Source organism: Nelumbo lutea, chromosome 2 (assembly GCF_056320005.1).
Source record: "Nelumbo lutea isolate HS-2025 chromosome 2, American lotus-T2T, whole genome shotgun sequence".
Classification (NCBI taxonomy): Eukaryota; Viridiplantae; Streptophyta; class Magnoliopsida; order Proteales; family Nelumbonaceae; genus Nelumbo; species Nelumbo lutea.
In genome coordinates this window covers 44,811,516-44,833,095 of record NC_142685.1, presented here as the reverse complement: position 1 = coordinate 44,833,095, position 21,580 = coordinate 44,811,516, and the positions used below count along the sequence as shown (strand labels likewise).

At 39.9% G+C, this 21,580-nt stretch overlaps 1 protein-coding gene across 10 annotated transcripts in view; it reads right to left on the bottom strand.

Annotated features, from left to right (window-relative positions):
- The window catches only part of LOC148870276 (E3 SUMO-protein ligase SIZ1-like), a 47,116-nt gene that overhangs the window by 12,895 nt on the left and 12,641 nt on the right, over positions 1 to 21,580 (bottom strand). For all 10 annotated transcript variants that reach the window (XR_016107166.1, XR_016107168.1, XR_016107167.1 and 7 more), the window contains 5 exons: positions 20,857 to 20,987; positions 10,879 to 10,947; positions 1,414 to 1,501; positions 1,224 to 1,299; positions 16 to 89 (listed from right to left, as the gene is read on the bottom strand). Coding sequence is in view for 5 of the 10 variants with exons in the window: in XM_088969498.1 (XP_088825624.1) it covers positions 16 to 89; positions 1,224 to 1,299; positions 1,414 to 1,501; positions 10,879 to 10,947; positions 20,857 to 20,987 (438 nt within the window). In the remaining 5 variants the exon portion in view is untranslated. The remainder of the gene's footprint in view (positions 1 to 15; positions 90 to 1,223; positions 1,300 to 1,413; positions 1,502 to 10,878; positions 10,948 to 20,856; positions 20,988 to 21,580) is intronic.

The window sequence follows — 21,580 nt, the reverse complement described above, 5'->3', positions numbered from 1 at the left end:
AAGAGAGAGACTCACAACTGGACCATCATCACGACCATTAGCTCCTAGCAATTGCGAGCCAGGTCTATTAGTTGTGCGGACTGGAATACCTGCAGACCAATAAATTTCGTTTTAAAAAAGCAAAAGAAAATAAGAATATCACCGAGATAAGGTGGATATTCAGAATTATGAAGATCATTACTAGAGAATATCCCTTTTTCTTTTTATCAGTGGGAAAACATTAACATCTGAACAAAAGCAGATCCATATTATAGGGATGGAACTAGGTTTCTCTACAGGAGGCCAGGGATCATCTTGGATACAGTCCAATCTGTATGCTCAGATTAGCTACAACCTACCCAATATCATTAAGATGCAACTCTTCATTTCTTGATATCCAGGACGTGGATACAGGATTTAATGGCTTTATAAACTGCTTAACAATCTACTTCATTGATCAAAATATATAGTTTAGCCATGCCAAATTTAATTAAACTTATAGATAAATAGATTTTTATGGCATAACTAATTCTAGCATATATAGATTTCTACAGTATAAGTAGTCAAAATATACTAGTTTACAACTTCACATACTTGAAAATGTCAGTGATACAACATTTTGTGAAACTCCTAGGTCCTAAAGTCCCAACAGAACACTAAAACATGAAATAAATAGAAACTAAGCTGGCTAACCCAACACAAATACCACAATAGAAAAATTCTTTACTGTAGCCTGCAATACAGATACCAAACAAAAACCTAGGCAACATAACCATCAATACAAACAAATCACGACAAAAAATGACATAAAACATAATTCTCAATACAGGATGTGTAAAGGGTACTCAAGAATCTTACGAAGAATAGATGCCAGAGAGAGAGAGGTCAGTAAGGTGCTAAGCAGAGGCTGGATGACAGTGTAGCACATTGTTTCCAAGGAAACACCTAGGCAATGGTTTTTTCTATTTGGTTTTAGTTTGTTTCTGTGTTTTTAATGAGTTATATTGTTTCTCTAATTCATGTAGCAACTAGAAAACATTAAAACCAACATAACAGAATCGAAAATTAAATGTAGAATCCCATAGCCTATGAAAATAGAAAATGGAAATAAAATTAGCAAAGCAAATTATTCACATTAATTGTTCGAACCATAAGAATGCGAAGGAAACCTGAAACAAAATGCATATTCTACATGTTTAGGAAAACCATTAGTGATGTAAACAATTAAAACAAAATATACATACCATTGACCTGTAGATCTGAATATTGTGGCCACTGCACTCTAAATGGAACCTTATCATTGAGAAGCATACACCATGCCTGAATTTACATAAATGTCATCACATGTAAATTATCATTGGTGCATGACCTGAGTTTCACAATAAACATCAAACTTCAAAGCACACTTAACATATTAAATAGTATAGAACCAACCTGCACATCATGGTCTTGTTTTAGTAACATATCTCTGTCAGCTCTTGTCAGTTGAAATGATCTTTCCACATTCTGTACTGGGTTTGTGCTGCAAGATATTGCAAATAAAGGTGACATATAAGAGGTATATAATGATTTTGAAACTGTGAATGTACAAAATGTTCAAGGGTCAGAAATGGGGGTGTGTAGTTGTCTAAAGGTTCAAGAAATGTTGGAAACATCCAAAAACGGTGGTGTGAGATTGTTGGAAAATTTGAGGAACTTGATGGCTTTGAAGCAAAAAAAAAAAAAAGTTTGAGGAAGGAAGAAAGAGGAGAAACATGGAGGCTAAATCAGGAATTGGAGGAGATTCTGAGAAAAGAAGAGATAAATTGGAGACAGAAATCAAGGTGTAGGTGGCTAAAGGAAGGGGATGGTAACACTAAGTTTTTTCATTCTTTGTCAAATAGTAGGAAAAGGAAGAATTTCATTTCTAAGTTGGGTGGAATGGACAAATGTTGACCTAGGAGGAGGATATTGCACAAACATTTGTAAACCAAGAATGATATTGCACAAAGATTTGAGACCCAAGAAATCAAAGATACTGTTTTTTTCTATGGAGAGATCCAAAGCTCCAGGTCCAGATGGATTCATGATTGCTTTTTTTTTAGGATTGTTGGGAAATTATTGAAGCCGACACGATGGAGATCTTTGAGGAGTTTTATGAGAGGAAAAATCCAATCGAGAGCAAATGCGACGTTTTTAGCCTTGGTTCCTAAGAATATTGATGTTGTACACCGAAGGACCTTAGACCTAAAAGTTTAGTGGGAGGCATGTATAAAATTATTTCCAAGGTCTTGTCCCTAAGATTCAAAAAAGTCCTCCCCTCTTTGATATCTCCAAATCAAGAGGCTTTTGCTTTTGGAAGACAAATAATTGACCAAATTCTAATTGCTAATGAATTTATGGCGTATATGGAAAAGGAAAGGGGCTGATTTGTAAACTGGATTTGAAGAAAGCTTATGACACGATGGATTGGAGCCTACTCCAGGTGCTGTTTTTTTTTTTTTTTGAGTACTCCAGGTGATTTGAAGCTGCAAAGGTTTTGGGCAAAGATGGTGTAATTGGATAAAGGGTTGCATTTCCTCCAAACATTATTCCATTTTGGTGAACAGTGTAGCTAGAGATTTCTTTCCTGCTAGGAGGGGCCTCAGATAGGGACATCCTCTCTCTCTCCTTTCCTTTTAATATTAGTAACTGGTCTCTTGAATGATCTGATAGCCAAGGCTGATGTAGAAAATAGGATTAAAGGCTGGAGAGTTGGGAAGGAAGGAGTGGTGGTTACACACTTGCAATTTGCAAATGACCCCATATTGTTTTGCCAAGGGGGAAAGGGAGGAACTAGTAAACTTGAAGATGCTAGTGACACATTTTGAGAGAAGCTCTAACCTCAAAGTTAGTTGGGGTAGGAGTTGTGTGGCAGGTTTAAATAGAGGGAGAGATGAAGTACAAGACTTTGCTAGCCTGCTAGGTTGTGAGGTAGGAGAGTGGCCTTTACAATACTTAGGCTTGCCTTTGGGAGGGAGACCAAATTTTGAGAGCTTCTGGTACCCAGTCATAGAAAGATTCTCTAAGAAGCTTGTGGGTTGGAAAAGAAATTACATTTCTTAATTTCTTTGGGTGGGAGGATTACTCTAATCAAGTCAACACTTGCAAATTTGCTAGTGTACTTCCTCTCAATCTTTAATATTCCTACTAAAGTGGCTAATCAACTAGAAAAGATAATGAGGGACTTTCTTTGAGAACCGGGTGATACAATGGGGGACTAGGCATTGGTAATACTAAGATCAGACCAAGGAATGTAGCTTTGCTAGGAAAATGAATTAGAGGTTGCCATTGGAACAAGATAGACTTTGGCATAAAGTGATCGTGAGCATCCATGGAATGCATCTTGTCGATACGCTATGACTAGCACATGTTTATCGGTTCTTTACAATATCGATACGATACATGATACATCCGATACGAGGCGTATCGTATTGAAATTTTAAATCTTGTCTAGAGGTTAGGCTAGGGTCAAGGGATAAGAAAGAAGAGGGGAGTCATGCGGGTGAGAATAGTCTACTTTTGTCTCAACAAGCTGATAAAAAAAAGGAGGGGGATAAAGTGGAGCTTAGGGTTTTCTTTTGGGGAGGTGAAGAGTTCGCTATAAGAGCTTCCGAAGTATTTGAAGAGAGTAAAAAGGAAGAGAGAGAGAAGAAGAAGATATGATGGAAACAAGATTTAGTTTGGGATGAGGATGATGACATATGTGACGAGGTGTTTGAACTTGAAGACTATACAATCTTTGAAAAGGGGGATTTGTCCCTCACAGCAGAACTTCTAGCTACCGCTTCCCAATTTCTCCATATACCATCAAAGGAGAAGTCTGAAAATAGGTCTGAAGATTTTGTCCAATGTGTAGCTCTATTAACTACAAATTCCCCACACTGCCTCCTCACTTTTCTTTATCTTTAAAAAGCTATTCCTTTCATCCTACACCATCCAAAGCAGTGCAGCCCAAGCAGATCTCCACATAAGTTTACCTCTTCTTTTCAGCCATCTGAAGATCGTAGGGTCAAAAAGGCTACTTATCTGCAGGGGCACATTCTACCTGTTACCAAAAAAACCAAAGATCTTTTCCCAAATACCTACAATAAAAAGGCAGGAGATTAAAAGGAGGTAACAGCTTTCTCCATTTTCTGTGCAATGGGTACAACAATGTGGGGAGATACACATTTATTGGAGCCAGCCTAATACTGCTTGCCCACAACTCCAAAATAACCCTGCAATACCTAATACCCAGACTAGATTAACACCAAACGGGTATTCACCCCACATCAGAGTCTTATCTTTTAACTCCATGGGCCAAAGAATCAGCAAGAGAGTAGACTGAGGAATCCAGTAATATTCAGCTCCCAGCATATGAGTGAGGTGACTTGTTTCCCTAATTGGATGTCTGACATTCCAAGGCCCTACCATTTTCCCTTTCAACCAACAGATGATAGTCTTGGATTCTACTACAAGCAAGCCCTGGAAGGCTGAAGAACTACAGTTTCAAGCCTTGAAGTACTTCTACAAGTTCTGCTCTTATAAGAGTTTCCAGCTCTAATTGGTACCAATAAAACCAATGGAAAGCTCCCATCATTGTCCTGCCAGACTATGTCATTAGCAAAGTCAATATTCACCAGGATTTCCAAGGCTACAGCCACCAAAACTATGTTAATCCTATGGTGAGGGTAAATCCAAACTGTGTCAACACCAGACAATGTGCTTTTAGCAAAATTTAATATTCAATTTTAATATGCCCCTAAAACATTTTATCATAAATTCAAGAAAAGATGAAACCTATTACCATGGACTCCACCCAAAATATCGGTAGTATGCAAACTAAAAGTCAAACTACAGAATGCCCTTGCTCCCAGTATGAAACCCATTAATCAAAAGAAGCTTTCGTCATAAAATAATCATGATATAATTTCACCGAGAGGAGTAACAGACAACAAAGTAAGAAATTAGCAAAGAAGAGGGAACCCCACATTCAATTTCTCAAATATGGACCAATCAAGACCTCTTCCCACAGCTGGATGGATATAGTCACAGTTTAAATTTTCAGATAGATAGTGATGATTTTAATTAGAACATTTAAGATGCTATGATCAAAGTTGTCCTAATTTAGATGTGCCATAAAAGCCAGCTCCTTTTTTTATTGATAATAGAAATTTATAGATTAAAATAAAGAATGAAAAGGATTTCCAGCATCCCCAATTTATTGACTGATGTCACCTACCCTTTGTTAACTGTATGCCCCTTTTATATTGTACAATTTGTGTTATATTACAATTGCCCAACTGTTCTCAAATAAATTTCTTTTATTAACCCCATGTTTTGTCATTTCTTTATCAGTAAACATGTATTTTAATAAAATTCAGATTGTAAGCAGTTTATACAACTTGGTGATGGGACTATTGATCCCCTTTAATCACTCTATTCTTTCCCTCATTACAGTGCAGCCCAAAATAATTGCTGTCTTAATGCCCCCTGTTTTGCTAAACCATTCGCTAGCCCATTTACAATTCTTCGGACCCATTTAAATTCAGCCTCAACCTCCTTTGCAATATTCTTCACTTCCCTAATCACAACGTCCATGGGGTATGGCTGCTGTTTGCTCCCCTTCCACTTCAACATGTCTGCATCCTAGCTGTTTGGCTAGCTTTAACCCCTGTAGTAATGCCAGTAGTTCAGCCTTCAGCGAGTTTCCGGTGCCAATCGGTCCTGAGAACATACCCAATATCCTCCTTTCAGAGTTTCTTAATACTCCTATTCCTGAGATGCCCGGATTTCCAAAGGAGCACCCATCAAAATTCAGCTTTACTTTATTGCCTTCTGGTGGTTACCACTCCAGCCTTACTTTATCTCTTACTCTCGAAGACTGTGCTACTTCGGACCATGTTCTTAGAATGTTTGTGACTGAGAAGACTTGAAAGCTATCCAAGGGTTTTACCCAATGGACTACTTTCACCTTGATACTATCAATCACTTCCTCTATTGTTCTTCTTTTTTCCAAGAGAATCCTGTTGTTCCTCTCTTCCCATATTACCTAGCAAATTGTTGTCTTTGTTGCTTTCCACATTACCATCCCTCTTTTCTTTCGATGTCTCAAGAATTCATGGTTGAAAAGTTCTCCTCATGTGTGTTCATTGTGTAAGGAAAGTGGTGAGACCCTTTCTCATTTAATGATATCATGTTCTTTTGCGCATTGAAATTGGGAGTTCTTTTGTACTCTCTTTAGCTGCAGGTGGGTTCCCCCTCTGGCCTTCTTTTCTGCAACATATCACAAGTGTTTACCTTACCAAGGAATATTTCCTAGCAAAAGGCTTGGATCTTCAGGGGTATAGGCTTGCACCAAATTTCTTTCACAGGGAAAACCCCACCTAGAAGGTTAAGGGGAAGCAAGTACTTTGAAGAAAGCGGAGCAAGAAAATAGGCCATTTGGAGAGCCTACCCAAATTCTAGAGTCTTCCAATGAAGGGTCCAAGTGGATTTTCCCTAGGAGGTCCAGCAACCGGATTAAAGACACACTCATTTTCCCTTAGTCCCCTTCTAAAGCCCAAATTCCAGTTCACACCATTTGGACACGGTGTTCCCAACATGGATATAGCTTCCCCCTTGAGGTTAGTGTGTTCCTTAAAAGGATGATCCCAATTCCTAAATCCCCTTGTTCCTTAGGTTTGCTAACTTGTTCCCACTTGTCAAGTGGTCCTTCCTTTCCTCTCCTGGGTCCCAAAGGAAATCTCTCATATACTTCTCTAAGCACCTTGCTACCTTAGAAGGGATTCTAAAGGTTGAAAGGAAATAGATGGGGAGGTTTGCCAGAGTAGTTCTAATCAAGGTTATTCTTCCACCCAAAGAAATATAATTCCTTTACCAAAGGGCTAACTTCCTATCAAACCTTTCTAAAACTGGTTTTTAGAACCCAACTGACCTGGGATTTCCTCCTAAGGGTAAACCTAAGTAACCGATAGGCCAGCTTCTGATCTCGCACCCCAAGATCTCTGCAAATCCTATTAGTTCTCCTTCCTCTAAATTGACCCCCACAATTCCACTTTTGGTCCAATTTATCCTCAGCCCTGTTACTCCCACAAAATTATTCAGCAGCACCCTCAAAATTTTACCACTTCCTCATTGTTTCCTTCACAAAAAATATGGTGTCATCTGCAAATTGGAGATAGGTAACAATCACTTGATTTCTACTTACCCTCCAACCTCTGGTAAGGCCTTGAGCATCAGCTTTTGCCACCATTCTGCTTAACACTTCTGCCACTAGGGTAAACAAGAAAGGAGATAGGGGTCACCTTGCCTAATTCCTCTCCTGGCCGGGAAGAAATCCTTTGTTGTACCATTGATTAAGATTGAGTAATGAACTGAACTTAAACATCCTTTGATCCAAGTCCTCCATCTAGCTCCAAATCCCAGTCTTTCTAATACTATTAGAAGGACTTCCCAATTAACCAGGTCATAGGGTTTTTCTAGATCTACCTTACAAACCAGCCCCTTTTCTTTACCCTTTCTTCTTTCAATGACAAATTCATTAGCCACTAGCCACCAAGATTTGATCCACAATCTGCCTTCCTTCTACAAAAGCACCTTGGAAAGGAGAGATGATCGAGGGTAACACCTTTTTTAGTCTTTCTGCTAAGACCTTTGACAGAATTTTGTAAACACTACCAATGAGGCTTATTGGTCTAAAGTCTTTAGGAGTTTTGGCCTCCCTCTTCTTTGGAATCAAAGTGATAAATGCGGCATTTGCTCCTAAGGATACCTCTCCTTTGGAGAAGAATTCGTTAAAGACTTCCAATATGTCTGATTTCACCATATCCCAACACTCTTGTAATCCCCTGACTTTCTTTTACCACTTGTCCTTCCTCCACACTAAGGATTAAGTTCTTTCTCCTTCCAATTGCAAGAGAGTGAAAAAACTCGGTGTTTCCATCCCCCCCTACAAGCCATTAATTGGCTGATATATGAATCCAGTTGAAACTGATAACTAAGTCCCTTGCCAACATTTTTCTCGCCCCCATACTGTTAATGTGCTGTCATGGGATAGAATATCATGTCCAAGCCAACAGATTACCACTTTGGAATCCCCTTCAACTACCAAGTTACTATAGTCAGAAGACTTGGCAGCTTTCAAACATTGTAACACCACAGCTATGTTCCCATTGGTCCCTAAAACTTCCATAAATGGATGTGGGCCTGTGTTTCCTCTACTACAGCCATAAAGATATAGTTTAATCAAGTTTAAATCCAATGGCTTCCATTTAGAAACAACCCTTTCTCTGGCTGAAGATGAATGAGCTATCCAATACCATCCTTTTGAAATACCTCTAAATGAAAATGGATAGAAAATTCTCATCATCATAATCCAATAAACAACCCTCACTGTGATGGATCCATTGATTGCACTCCTCAGTATTTCTTGATCTTTAAAGAGTATTATTCCTCTCTTCCCACAAAGTTCAAAGTATGGCTGCCCTGTACATCTCCACATGAAGAAGAATAGAAGATGCCACTCAAATCAGATGGAGTTCACCTGCACACAAAAAGACCATAAAACCATAACCAAATTCCAGTAACAAAGAGATAGGATATTAGCAGTCTCTACTTTTTTTATAATAAGAAGTTCCTCCACTATGCTTTGCAAAAAAAAAAAAAAAGACAACTAACACGTATAGATTTTCTAGTGAAATATTTCACAACAAAACACCCTCCCTTTTGGTGGGACTGGCCCACTCCAAATCTCTTTCCTCCTTGGGGGTCTAGCATCATTCATTAGCAATCATGATCTCATCAAGAATCCCCTTATCTTACACAAAGGCAAGTCAGGAAAACAAGATGGCCAAAAAAGCTTACAACCAATCAACTGGCATTATGAAAGAGGTGACCAATCAGGTGGTATTTATCAAAATTATATACTACTCTAAATGTGAAAGAAAGGGTAAATCTCTTAATCTACCCGTACTGTTCACGAAATTGACAAACTGTACCCTTACTGTTTAGATATTGTCTTGTGGTACCCTTAAGTTTTCGGACAATTGACATTGTCGTTAAGTGCTAATAGAAGAAAACGAAATGTCAAATTTATCCTCCACAATTCCTCAAATTTCATCCCCTATTTCACCGTCCACCTCTACTCTCTCTCCATTCTCAGACCTCCCCCTCCGCATCTGGTCTCTCTCTCCTTCTTTCTCCGTTCTTGGACCTTCCCTCCGCCTCTGAAATAATTGTGGGGATCCTTGTGGATCGAGCTGCAATGAATAATCCCCAGATGTCAGATCGTCTGAGGACTTCAAAGATCAACCTCACACTGCTTTCCAGCAAATATGAGCCTCTACTAATTTGGTGGGATCATCGGCGATGAATAGAGCAAGCACACACTCTCCAATGTTTCATACCAAAGAAGCGACGACACTGGCCTCCTTGTCCGGTGGAATGGATGAAGAGCTCTGCAAGATTCTGTCCATCCTCAAGCTGCTTTCCAGCAAAAAATAAGCCTCCTGTCATTGTCGTCACCTGCGACGACTGTGCCGAGAGGGAGAAAGAACGAAGGGAGACTGCTCAGCACAGGCAACGAGCCCTTCGTTCTCCCTCCCTCTCAGCACATCCGTTGCAAGCGATGACAGCCACCAGCAAATGGCTCCCTCCCTCTCTTTATCTCTTCCTCCCCTTTGTTCTCTCTCTCTCTCCCCCCCGCGGCGGATCCCTCCATGCACTCGGGTACAGACAGCTAGGTTCCTTCCCCGATCTCTCTCCTCTTCCCTCTCTCTTTCCTCCTCTTCTTCTCTTTCTCCTTCTTCCTCTCCTCCTCCTTCCTCCATCTTCATCTCTGTTCATTGTCTTCTTGACGGTGAATAGAAAACTACCATCGGCAACATCATCTTCCAAGAATGCCCGTTATAGAGAGGAGGCCAATTCTAGGTTGGCGAGAAGGAAAGAGGGTCGACTCTAGCACCAGCAACCGTGTGGCTGCCATTGCCAGCGACGACAATACCAAAATCACCGCCACCGCTGCTACTTTCAACAACAACAGTAAACAATAAGGGTATTTTAGAGATTTTAAAATAACTACCACTCACGTGATGTCACATGTGAACGGAGTGTAACGGAAAATTAACGACAAGGAAGGTTTTAGACAATTGTAAGAAAACTTAAGGGTACCACAAGACAATATCTAAATAGTAAGGGTACAATTTATCAATTTCGTGAACAGTAGGGGTAGTTTAAGAGATTTACCAAAAAAAACCTTACTAAGGCAATATTCTATTTGTAAGAAAGCTAACACAATTAATCAAGGACCCTACCCCTTTACTTATGCCCTTCACTATGTTACAAGACATAATCGTCCAAGAAAAGCAATTCATTACTTGTTATTGAATGGAAGATAAGACCTACCATATGGTCACCTGCAGTTTATGGCTTAGTTCTTTGTAGCAACCATTAAACAAGTCCACTTCTAAAGGTTCAGAATCTGAAGGTCTCTAAATTGTAGGCCCAACCTAATTTATGAATTCGTCATTATTGGATACTACTTGCTTGGCTTTAAATATTGCAATTTCATAGTATTCAAAAATTTACAAGCTGAATGATAAGATTTAGTCAAACAGTGGCTCTCAGAATGGAAACAAAGAAGAACGCCTTGATGTGGGAAAGTTATGTTCCAGGACCAATAATAGGAAACAGATGTTTAGTGAAACTCAGTTTCTAAGGTCTCCTTTGACTTAAAACCTTAAAATCTAAATGGTTTCATTCTTTGATAGAAGAAATATCACCTTATTTCCAAAGTGAAATGAAAGAAAAAGAAAGGAAACAAAAGTAAAATAATCACTATAAGGTCAGCAGAAATACATGCATAACAAAATAATTAACAATATAGCAGGATGTGCTTACCCATCAGGTGGGGCATTAGCAATAGACAACTTCACAGGAAATAGTGGATGCACCAGTGTGACCCAAAAACTACATATGGCAAAAGGCATTATTAGAAACAGGAAAGAAACTACCTATCCCTAAGATAAGACAAAAGAGAAACCAAAAAACATGGTATAACAATTCATGCTAAACAAATGTAGGAAGATTCTCAGGCAATATCAGATTGGATATCATTAAGAGTAGATGGTCATTGGATTATTAGACATTTTCTGGGAGAAGAAAGGTCATAGGCATCCAATCTGAATACCTCATTCAGGTGGATCCCAGAATCTTCTCATAGACTTGTTGACACTCCAGCAAGGGCAGAGGTTAGTAGAGTGGAACTAGAATCAAGAATACCAAGACCAGGGGCTCTATACCCACAGAGTTCTCCCTGTCCTTAGGCTGTTGTGACATTCCCTCTCCTCATTCTATACAATTAGGACTGATTAGGTGGTTTTTCCATCTTTTAATAGGTGGGCGCCTAGGCGACAAGCAGTTTTGTACTATGTATTATAAAATAATTTTTCATTCTTTATTTTTTGACATTATAGTTATAAAATAGGCACTGTTAAACTAAAATATTCATTTTGTGTGTTTATATACTAATTTCATTTTATTATTTTCTTATTTGTTAGGGTTTAACCAATACAAACATTGCTAAATGCTGTATTGAATCCTCAAAGACTTTAAAACCTGAACCAATAAGTAAGGAAGAACTTAAAATTTTGTCTAATCAACACATTTTCTACTACTACTACTTTTACTTTTCTTCTTTTCCTATAACAAAAACAAGGGTTCAGCCCCTATATTTTTTTTAGTTTTCTTTTTTCTTCTCATTAATATGTTGACTTTCTATACTTTAACATGAACTCTATACTTTTTTCTTCTCTATACTCTACATAAAAAAATCCATCACCTAGGTGCTCCACACCCACATAGACGACTAGATGACAAGGCACACCCCTGTCGCTTAGCCTCGTCTTGGCGCCTTGAAAACTATGATTGGTATTGCTACTCAAAAGAGGGGTATCTATAAATATTCAACCATTAAACAACAACGCAAGCACTTCAAAAATCTTAAAACCATGTAAAATTTAGGTGTCAAAAGTTAACGTATCTAATTTTCCTTATTCAAGTGAAGGGTTGTGAACAACATGAGGCATCAGGGCTTGCAAAACTTAAACCCAGTTATATCAACTTGCAACAAATCACTAACACTGAAATCACCATTGGGTTTTCTTGAGTTTGTGACTAGCAGTGGTGTTTGGGTTGCCATCCCAAAACCGAACCATATCATAATTGTATAGCTTTAGGTTGGATTCTAGTATTTATATTATATAATTATATTATTTATTTACAACATACATTAAAAATTCAAAAAAAAAAACCAAAGAACCAAACCAGTCAAAAACCTAACCAAAAAAATCCAGTTAACCAATTGGTTTCGGTTCAGTTTTGGTTTTCCAAAATCCAGTGGCACTGGTTTGGTTTGAATAAGAAGTCCACGGTTCGGTTAACTGAACTGTGAGCACCCCTAACTATTCCAACCTTTTATTATGGTTTGGAAAATAAAGTTTATCAATTTGGATGTATTAATAAATTGAGCATTTCTACCAAACGATATAAGAAGTTTATTGTAGAATGTAGAGTGGCAAAATACAGAAAGATACCCATGGCGATAGTAAGAGTCAAGAAATTAAAAATACAAAAAAGGTAATGTCCTGAGAGATGACAGATAAGGATTTATGTGTCTGTGCTAAACAACAAATGGTAAGAAATTGATCGAGTTCACTAAACTGAGATTTGCCCAAACTTAAACACATCAGACAATTTTTTCCTCCACTATTATAAATTTGTAAAGGCTCTATTGCCGTAACACTTTTTTTTATCAATAACAGAAACTTTATTAAGAATTAAGAAGCTTTAAGTACAAAAAAGGGGGAGATAAAGAGTCTTATCTCCCCATCAGAAAATTACAAAGAAAGAAAATTAAAAAATAGCCCAAAAAATAGCCTCCCTATTCACCCCTTGCTTGGCCAACCCATCTGCAAAAGAATTAGCAGTCCTTTTCATCCAGCTGTTTTGTATCTCAATGCCTCTACATAGCCATAAGAATTTTTTCTTTTCATTATTGCAACTCCACAAGCCACTGTCCTCTTTCTTCAACCAGCTAATCACCACCTTTGAATCATCTTCCAAAATCAGCCGACTGATATTTAGTTCCCTTGCTCTTTGAACCCCTTCCAAAGCTGCAAGGATCTCAGCCCTAATAGAGTCTCCTTCTCCAATAGGGCCTAAGAACAGAGCAATAACAACCCCTTCCTCATTCCTGAAAACTCCCCCAATCCCAGAGGGCCCTGGATTCCTTATGCTACTGCCATCAAAATTCACTTTTGTAAATCCGGAGGGAGGAGGGGACCACAAGGGACTAAGAGTCCTCTTACACAGAGTAGAAGTTGCTATCTCTTTCCAGTTTCTTAACAGGTCAGCAATAGGAAAGTCTGAAAACAGTTCCATAGTTTTTAGCTAGTGGGCAGCCCTTAAAAGTATTAGGTCTAATAATTCTTCCAGGGATGTTTCCTTTTTCTAAAAATATTCAAGAGTTTCTTTCCTCCCATAGTGACCAACACACGGCTGCCCTAATACTCCTCCACATCATCTTCCCTCACTTCTTAGGCCATCTGAAAAATGAAGGGGAGAACAAACCTTGGACACTCTCAGGAGGGCTCCAAGTACACCCAAAGCGAGTAAGTACCCACTCCCAAACAGTTTTAGTAACCTTACAAGAGACCAAAAGGTGGTAACTAGATTCCCCATCATCTATACAGAGAGAGCATCTATTAGGAAGGAAACAAGAATTGGGTCTCTTTTTCTGAAGTAGATCATTTGTATTTATTCTTTCCAGGAAAATTTCCCAACAAAAAAACTGAACCCGAGGAGGAATGGGCTTGCTCCAAAATTCCTTATTCGGAAAAGACACCATAAGGGACAGATGACTGAGTTAAGGTTTCAAAAAATGAAGCACAAGAGAAGGTTCCTGAAGTAGAAGGGATCCAAATTCTGGTGTCTTCCCTATTAGGATCAAGGAAGATATTCTCAAGGATGGCTAATAAAGGTAAGAGGCTGTCCAAGTCTATATCCCTAATTGCCCTTCGCAGGTCGAGGTTCCACCCAAAACCAGAAGTGGAGTCTGAAGGAATTAAAAAAGAAGATATAGGTTCATTTTTCAAATCTGACAGAACATACAAGGAAGGAAACTGGTCCTTTAGAGGTGAAACCCCAACCCAAAGATGTTCCCAAAATTTTATTCGATTGCCAGAGTTAACATTGTACCTGATCCAAGGGGAGAAAATGGAAGCAGATCATGGATGGATTTCCACGGAGAAGCAGTTGCAATCGTTGCCACAATTCCAGAATCCCAGTCGTTGTCTTCCAGCCCATGTATGCTAGCCACGATCTTTGTCCACAATTTTTCCTTTTCCACTGTGAACCTCCACAACCATTTTCCCAACAACGCCATATTCCTTTTCTTAATGTTTCCAATCCCAAGACCTCCTAGTTATTTACATCTAATTACCACCTCCCATCTCACCCTATGATCTCTCTTCCCCTCTCCCGGTTCCCACAGAAAATTCCTCATTAGTTTTTTCAATAAGTTGGAGACTTTGGTGGAGATCTTAAACACCGACAAATAATACACAGGTAAGTTAGCTAGGGTGGACCTAATCAAAGTGACTCTCCCTCCCAAGGAAAGATAATTTCTCTTCCAGGACGCAAGCCTCTTCTCAAATCCCTCCACTACCGAAGTCCAAAAGCTTTCATTCTTAGGGTTATCTCCTAAAGGGAGGCCCAAGTACGTCAAAGGCCATTCTGAGATTGCACAACCTAACACACTTGCATAATTCCTTAACTCCCTCTCCTCCACATTCACTCCCACCATACAACTCTTATCAAAGTTCACCTTGAGGTTAGACATTTGCTCAAAAAGTTGTATTGCTAATTTTAAATTTCGGATCCAGCTTATATTCCCACCCTCACAAAACAAAATTGTGTCATCTGCAAACTGGAGATGTGTCAGTGGTACCTCCTCCCTGCCAACTCTCCACCCTTTTATCAAATTCCTCGAGTCTGCTCCATGGATCAATCTCCCAAGTACATCAGCCATCAGGGTAAAAAGGGGGAGAGTGGATCTCCTTGTCTTATACCTCTCGAAGCAGGAAAAAAGTCAACCACCGTTCCATTCACCAATATAGAATAGTGACAAGTCCTAATACAGCCCCAAATCCATTTACACCACCTATCTCCAAAGCCATAGCTTCTCAACACCTCCACTAAAAAAGACCAATCCATTATGTCATAAGCCTTCTCCAAGTCCAATTTGCATACCACTCCCTTCTTCTTAGATTTCCTGAAGCTCTCTAGACTCTCATTTGCAATGAGGATTTGATCAGTGATCTGTCTTCCCTCTACAAAAGCTCCTTGGTTGGGTGCAATAATAGAGGGGATGACCTTCTTTATCCTGAGGGACAACACTTTTGCAATTATTTTATACAAGCTATTCACCAAACTAATAGGTTTGTAGGTTGTGATGCCTCTTTCTTCTTTGGGACCAAAGCAATGAAAGTTGAGTTCGAGCCCAGATTAATTATTCTCTTACTGTGAAACTCCTTGAAGACTAACCTAAGATCCTTCTCCACTATATCCCAACAATCCTGATAGAAAGCCATTGTGAAGCCATCTAGGCCTAAAGCTTTTGTCCTATCCATTGAGAATACTGTTGCCTTTATCTCTTTCGGATCAAACCTCTTTTCCAACCATTCTCTATTTTCTGCACGTAGAGTTGGCCATTCCAAACCCTCCAACCACACCCTCTCATTCAAAGGCCTTCTGAATATAGATTTGAAATGAGTTACTAAGGCCTCAACTATTTCTATCGGGTTCAACAACACTGCTCCTTCTACTTCCAATTTTGATATGAGATTCTTTTTAATCCTCCCATTTGCCATTGAATGGAAAAATCTAGTCTTTCTATCTCCCTCCTTTAGCCACTTACACCTAGATTTTTGCCTCCAACTTATTTCCTCAATCAGAATATCCTCCATTTGCCTTCTCAACTCCCATCTCATTTTCCTGTCTTCCTCTCCAAAGGATCCCCTCTCTTCCTTCAAATCCAAATCCTCAATCTGCTCTAGTAGGACTTGTTTCCTTTCCTCTAATCTCCCAAACTCCAACCTATTCCACTCCTTTAATTGTGATTTTAGAAATTGAAGTTTCTTGTGGAACCTCATTCCCTCCCACTCTACTACTGGATTAGATTGCTCCCACCACTCCCTGATCTTCTCATTGAATCTCGGATAGGTTAACCACATATTTTCAAACCTAAATGGAGTGGGTCCATCACCTCTCAATTCCTCCTTACACATCACTATATGCCAATGGTCTGAAGTAATTCTTGGGAGTGCCCTAGATACTAGATTACCCCAATGTTCCTCCCAGTCTGTTGAGAACAAGAATCTGTCCAGCTTGGAGCATACTGGCCTCGACTGAAGGTTGGACCAAGTGAAGTTATTATTTAGGAGTGGAATTTCTTTAAGCTCAAAAGTATCCACAAAAAGGTTTAACTTTCTCATACTAGTTGTCACTCTCTGTCTGGGGCTGTTGGTTTCATCTGTAAACCGCACTACATTAAAATCCCCTCCCACACACCACAGTCCCTCCCAGAGGCCCCTAACATCACTCAATTCCTCCCACAATTTCTTCCTCTGCCTATAGTCATTGGGGCCATAAACGTTTGTTAGTACCCATTCGTACCCGTCTTCCACCTATCTGAACTTCAAGGAAAGAGAGTAATCACCTATTAGCTCCTCCAAGCCGATTGGTATATCTTCTTTCCATGGTGTTACAATCCCGCCTGAGGATCCCCAAGATGGAGCGGCCACCCACTTGATTCTCCCATCTCTCCACACACTCCTTGCCCATCTGCAATCAAAATCCATTCTTTTAGACTCCTGGATCATTACCACATCCGGGTTAAACTTCTTAATCACCTCTTTAATTGTTGCTCTCTTCCTAACACTGCCCAAGCCCCTCACATTCCAACTTAGAATTCTCATTTTAACTTCTCAAGCTAAACCCCAATTCCTCCACCCTCTACTTAACCCCTTTCCTTCTATCCCCTCTCACCTCAAACTTCTTGTCCCCCTCAATATCTCTTTTCAACCTCTCTACTTCACTCAGCTTTCTTTTCTTTACCTTACTATCCTCTTTTTTAAGCAGATAAACTTTTAGACCATTTGGATTCTTCAATTTACACCCCAGCTTTTGCACAAACTCTGCAACTGATTCTTCCTTGCTAGTTTCCTCCTTATCAAAAGTTCCTCTTTTCTCACTCCCAGGGATCTTCTCACTCCTTTCCTTATATCCTCCATTATTTGTCCTTTCTATCCCTTCTGTAAACCCCCTCTACATTTCCTTCCTTTCCACTTCACCCGTTAGACCCTCAATGATTTCCCAAATCTGTCTCCCTACAAGTTTTCTCCACCACTTCCTCCACTTCCTTATCTCCTTGTACCCTCACTGTGGCTTTCTGACCATGAGCCTCGGACACTTGGTTGAGAAAGGAATCTGAAACAAGGGAAACAGAGCACTCATCAGTAGCAAAAACTGAATTGACAGAGTTAACGGAAATACCTGAAATCAACTGAGGGTGGAGAGGGGTATTCAAACAAGGAAGATTGGTTGTCACTCCCTGTTCAGAGAAATAGGAGCTCTCTATCTCCTCGGATTAGAGGAAATTAATCCCCATCACTTGGTCTGCACAAAGACCTCTTCCTGTACCCAATTGTTTACCTCTTTGTGATGTACTCTTGTTCAGTTCTGAGTAAACCCGAACTGACTACTTCTCGGATTCTTGCAAGACATTAAAACTTGGGAGGGGCACGTCCAGTTTTGGGCTAAGGACTGCTCTGTTACAGGTGTTTGTTTCGTTCACCCACTCCTCCCCTTTTTCCTTTTGTTCCTCCGAATGCCTCCTCAAGAAACAGAAGTTCCAGATTTAACGTTCCCCTGTTTTGATCTTCAATATAATCTTCATTTTCCGAGCTGCCCAAACTTTCAAATTCTTCTGAATTCTCATCACAATCATTCTATGATCTGCAGCTTATCCATCCTTTGTCTTCCTCTTCCCTCTCTTCTGTTTTTCCTCACATAACGCGGGTTTGGGCGATCAAGACCAAGGCTTTTCCGCTCGTCACCGGCCTGTCTACATACCCCACTCAGAGTCCGATTACCTCCTGTCACACGTCTGTTCTGGTGTTTCAGGTGTTCGGCCGAATCCTCCTTAGACGATGATAGATGACAAGTTTCATCTATCATCGAGTTTTCACAAAACCGCCCCACGTGATAACTTCTTAAGTTGTCACGTGGGCCTCTTAAGGTGCAACCGGGTTCCCCTCTTGGCTCACCTCTTTTTCTAGCTGGATCAGTTTTTGTTACAGCCAATTCAGAAAAGGATTTCTTAACATAAACCGCTCGCCCTTTTCCCCTTCTGGCCACGTCAGCAAAGGAAGGGCCACCCCCGAAACTCAATTTATTTTCAAAGAAATTTGAATTGATAGCCTTAAAGGGAAGGCTACGATACAAGTACCCTCCCTGTGACTGTTCCCCTTCCCGCATGCGTATCAGACTTCCCCTCTAATCCCTGAGAGCCATGTGTGCTCCAACCTGCGAGCTCCTCTCTGTTTCCTTCCTCTGTTCGTCTTCCCCACAGCGACGCCTCAGCTTCTAAGGCCGCCCAAACTCTGTACCAAGCACCATCTGAGTGCACTTCAAAGGAATGAGGCACATTTTCTGGTTTGATACCTGTGACTTTGAATTCTACAGCACGCAAGCACCTCAAGTTCACCTCCAGCAGGACACCCCCCAAAGCTCTTGTGAGTCTCCTGAGAGTAGGTTTGTTCCAGAGATTAAAGGGTAGCCCTAGAAGCTTGATCAGAAGACTACCAACTTTTGGCTCTACTTCATTGCAAACTGGAATCCAGTTTTGAACCTGTATTAGTCTTCCTTCTATTTGGACGGTGCAAGAGTTCAATTTCTTATCGCCAACATCTAATATGGCTTTCTTCTCTGCAAAGGGTAGCAGCGTTGCTTCTTCTTCTAGGCCCAGTTTCTCAGCAACTGCAATTAGTACCTTCAACCAGTCCCTTATCGCCTTATCTGCCATTAAGACCATCTTGTTTTCCCACTTGCCTCTCCCTTCTTCAAATGCTATTCTCCAGTGTTCAGTTGAACTAGCTACCAATATTTCTGGACTTTGATTCTTATGAGGCTCCGGGGAACAAGACTTTAAGGGGACATTTTTAACTGGCTTGCTAACAGAAACTTCCTCTGGAACTTTCCTCTCAATCTCCACAAGAAACACCTGAAGACTGAGGGCAAAGGAAGCCCAACCTTGCCCCTTTTTTCCTTCTGGAATACAAATCACTTGGCTTTTGTTAATGCCAAAATGCTCTGTAACCGAAATAAACCACCCTCTTCCATTCCTTCTTAGAACAGACTCAAAACTTTTTCCCCGACAGATCACCGAGTTCCTCCATCCTTCTTCCCGGATGGAACTAACAGTTCCATCAACAAATCCTTTCAACCAAAGACACACTTCACCTGGTAGGAAGACAGTCACCCTGCTTCCTTCTCTGATTTTCAGATGAGCCCCCCCCCCTTGTCCTTACCTGCTCGAATAGGAATTTTTTTGCTTCAATGGTCGTCTCCACACACCACCTCCCTGCCGGCCTGAAGTTTCTCTCCTCTCCCATACTCCCCATCTCACCTCTCGATAAATTAAGCACATTAGGCATGTCAGAATCCCTTAGTCCCCTTCTAAAACCCAAATCCCAACTGAAGCCATTATTAGAGTTTGAAGGAACCAATAAATTGGAGATAGGAAGACTATGCTTAAAAGACAAAGCAAATAGCAAGGGGAATTGATCTTTTAGAGGGGAATTTCCAACCCAAACATGTTCCCAGAATTTTATACGATCTCCAAAACAAAGGTCATACCTGACATAGGGGAGGAAAGAAGGTAGCACTGGATTGATAGCTTTCCAAGGAGATGCCTGAGTTTCCCTAGCTGACACTCCAGCGTCCCACCCATTGTCCAAGAGCCCATGAATTCTATTGCTATAACACTTAAAGAAAGGACACTGAAAAATCTCTACCATAGAAACCACCAAATGTATAGTATGTTTTTTTATAAGTATCTTAATTTACATATCAAGGAAAAGATCCACTCTGGGTGAATATGCAGTGTGTGAGGCTGAACAAAAGATACCAAAGCTATATGAATGAAACAACAAATGTCCAAAGAGGGCAAAGTTAATTCATTTTTCTATAACAATGCCAATGAATTAGCATCAACTGACATGACTTGCACACTATTCAAGAAGCTGAACTTGTACAACATGCAAATGTTTGTCATGAGTCTCAACTCTTAAAGAATTTAGAAGTGACCCTATCATCAATTACCTTAATCCACCTAAACCCCAAAATAAATATCGGTAGCTTAGGCTGCATTTGGCATGCTTTCAAAGAATTAATGCTGATGAACTTTGTGGTCCTAAGAATCATTTTTAAAGTTTGAATATATAAAAGTGCTGGAGCTAATTCCTTTTTGGAGTCAAAACTCACTCTACAAACAAATCCATTGAAGTTTAAAAAAATAGCTTAAAAAAAGATTTTTTAGGCTCAAAATTCGTTCTTCAAATGGTGATTGTTTGAAATATAATTTTAACCAAATGTGGCCTTAACCTTTGTAAACTATCAATAATAAAAGACAAAGAACAATAATACTGTCCCAATCAAAGAAAAAGAACAATTATACAACCTAAGAGAAGTTCCTCCATATCTATATAATGAATAAAGTAAATTCACAAATACACAAGAAAAATAGACTGCACATACGGATCTGCTCGACTGAGTCGACAGATTTCACAATAAAATTGAAGTGGAACGGGCGGAAGACCCTCCATAGGTTTCTCTGGGATGATAACACAAGCAATGTGTTGCCACACATGGCATCGTGGATCTTCACACTGCAACAGCAAATGCCACCAGTGAATACAGAACATGTATGATAGCCTCATAAAGTTGCATAAGAACAATAAAAAACAGACAATTTTAGTGCATACAAAGGAGGTTAAAACAAAAGTAAGCAAATTAAATAACTAACATAGTCTATGATGTATCAGTGCAACATCTTGATAAATTGAAGGTAAGAGAACATACACAAAACACCAATGAATTACGAATAATTCTTTCGAGGGAAAAAAACAGTTGGGGCTGTTCATGGCTAATTCCGAAACAGTGGGAAGGAGCTCTGTTATTTGGTGCAGGACTAAGGGTAGCATTTTATTTTTGAAGTGTGTGCTTTTGAGCTTGGGGTGTGTTGCCAAGTTGGGTCTTAACACACTTCAGTTCTTTTTTTTTTTTATTTATGGGCTGTTATGTATGTTGGGCCTTGGGCCTAGTTACTTTGTCTTATTCTTGGAGCTGCCACCTCCACCAGCTACTTCTATCCATTCCAAACCTCCAAATCCTTCTAATACCCAGACCACCTTGCTCCAGCAGAGTACAAACTTGATTCCAAGTAACCAGGTAGATCTTTTTTTCACACCACTCGGTCCAA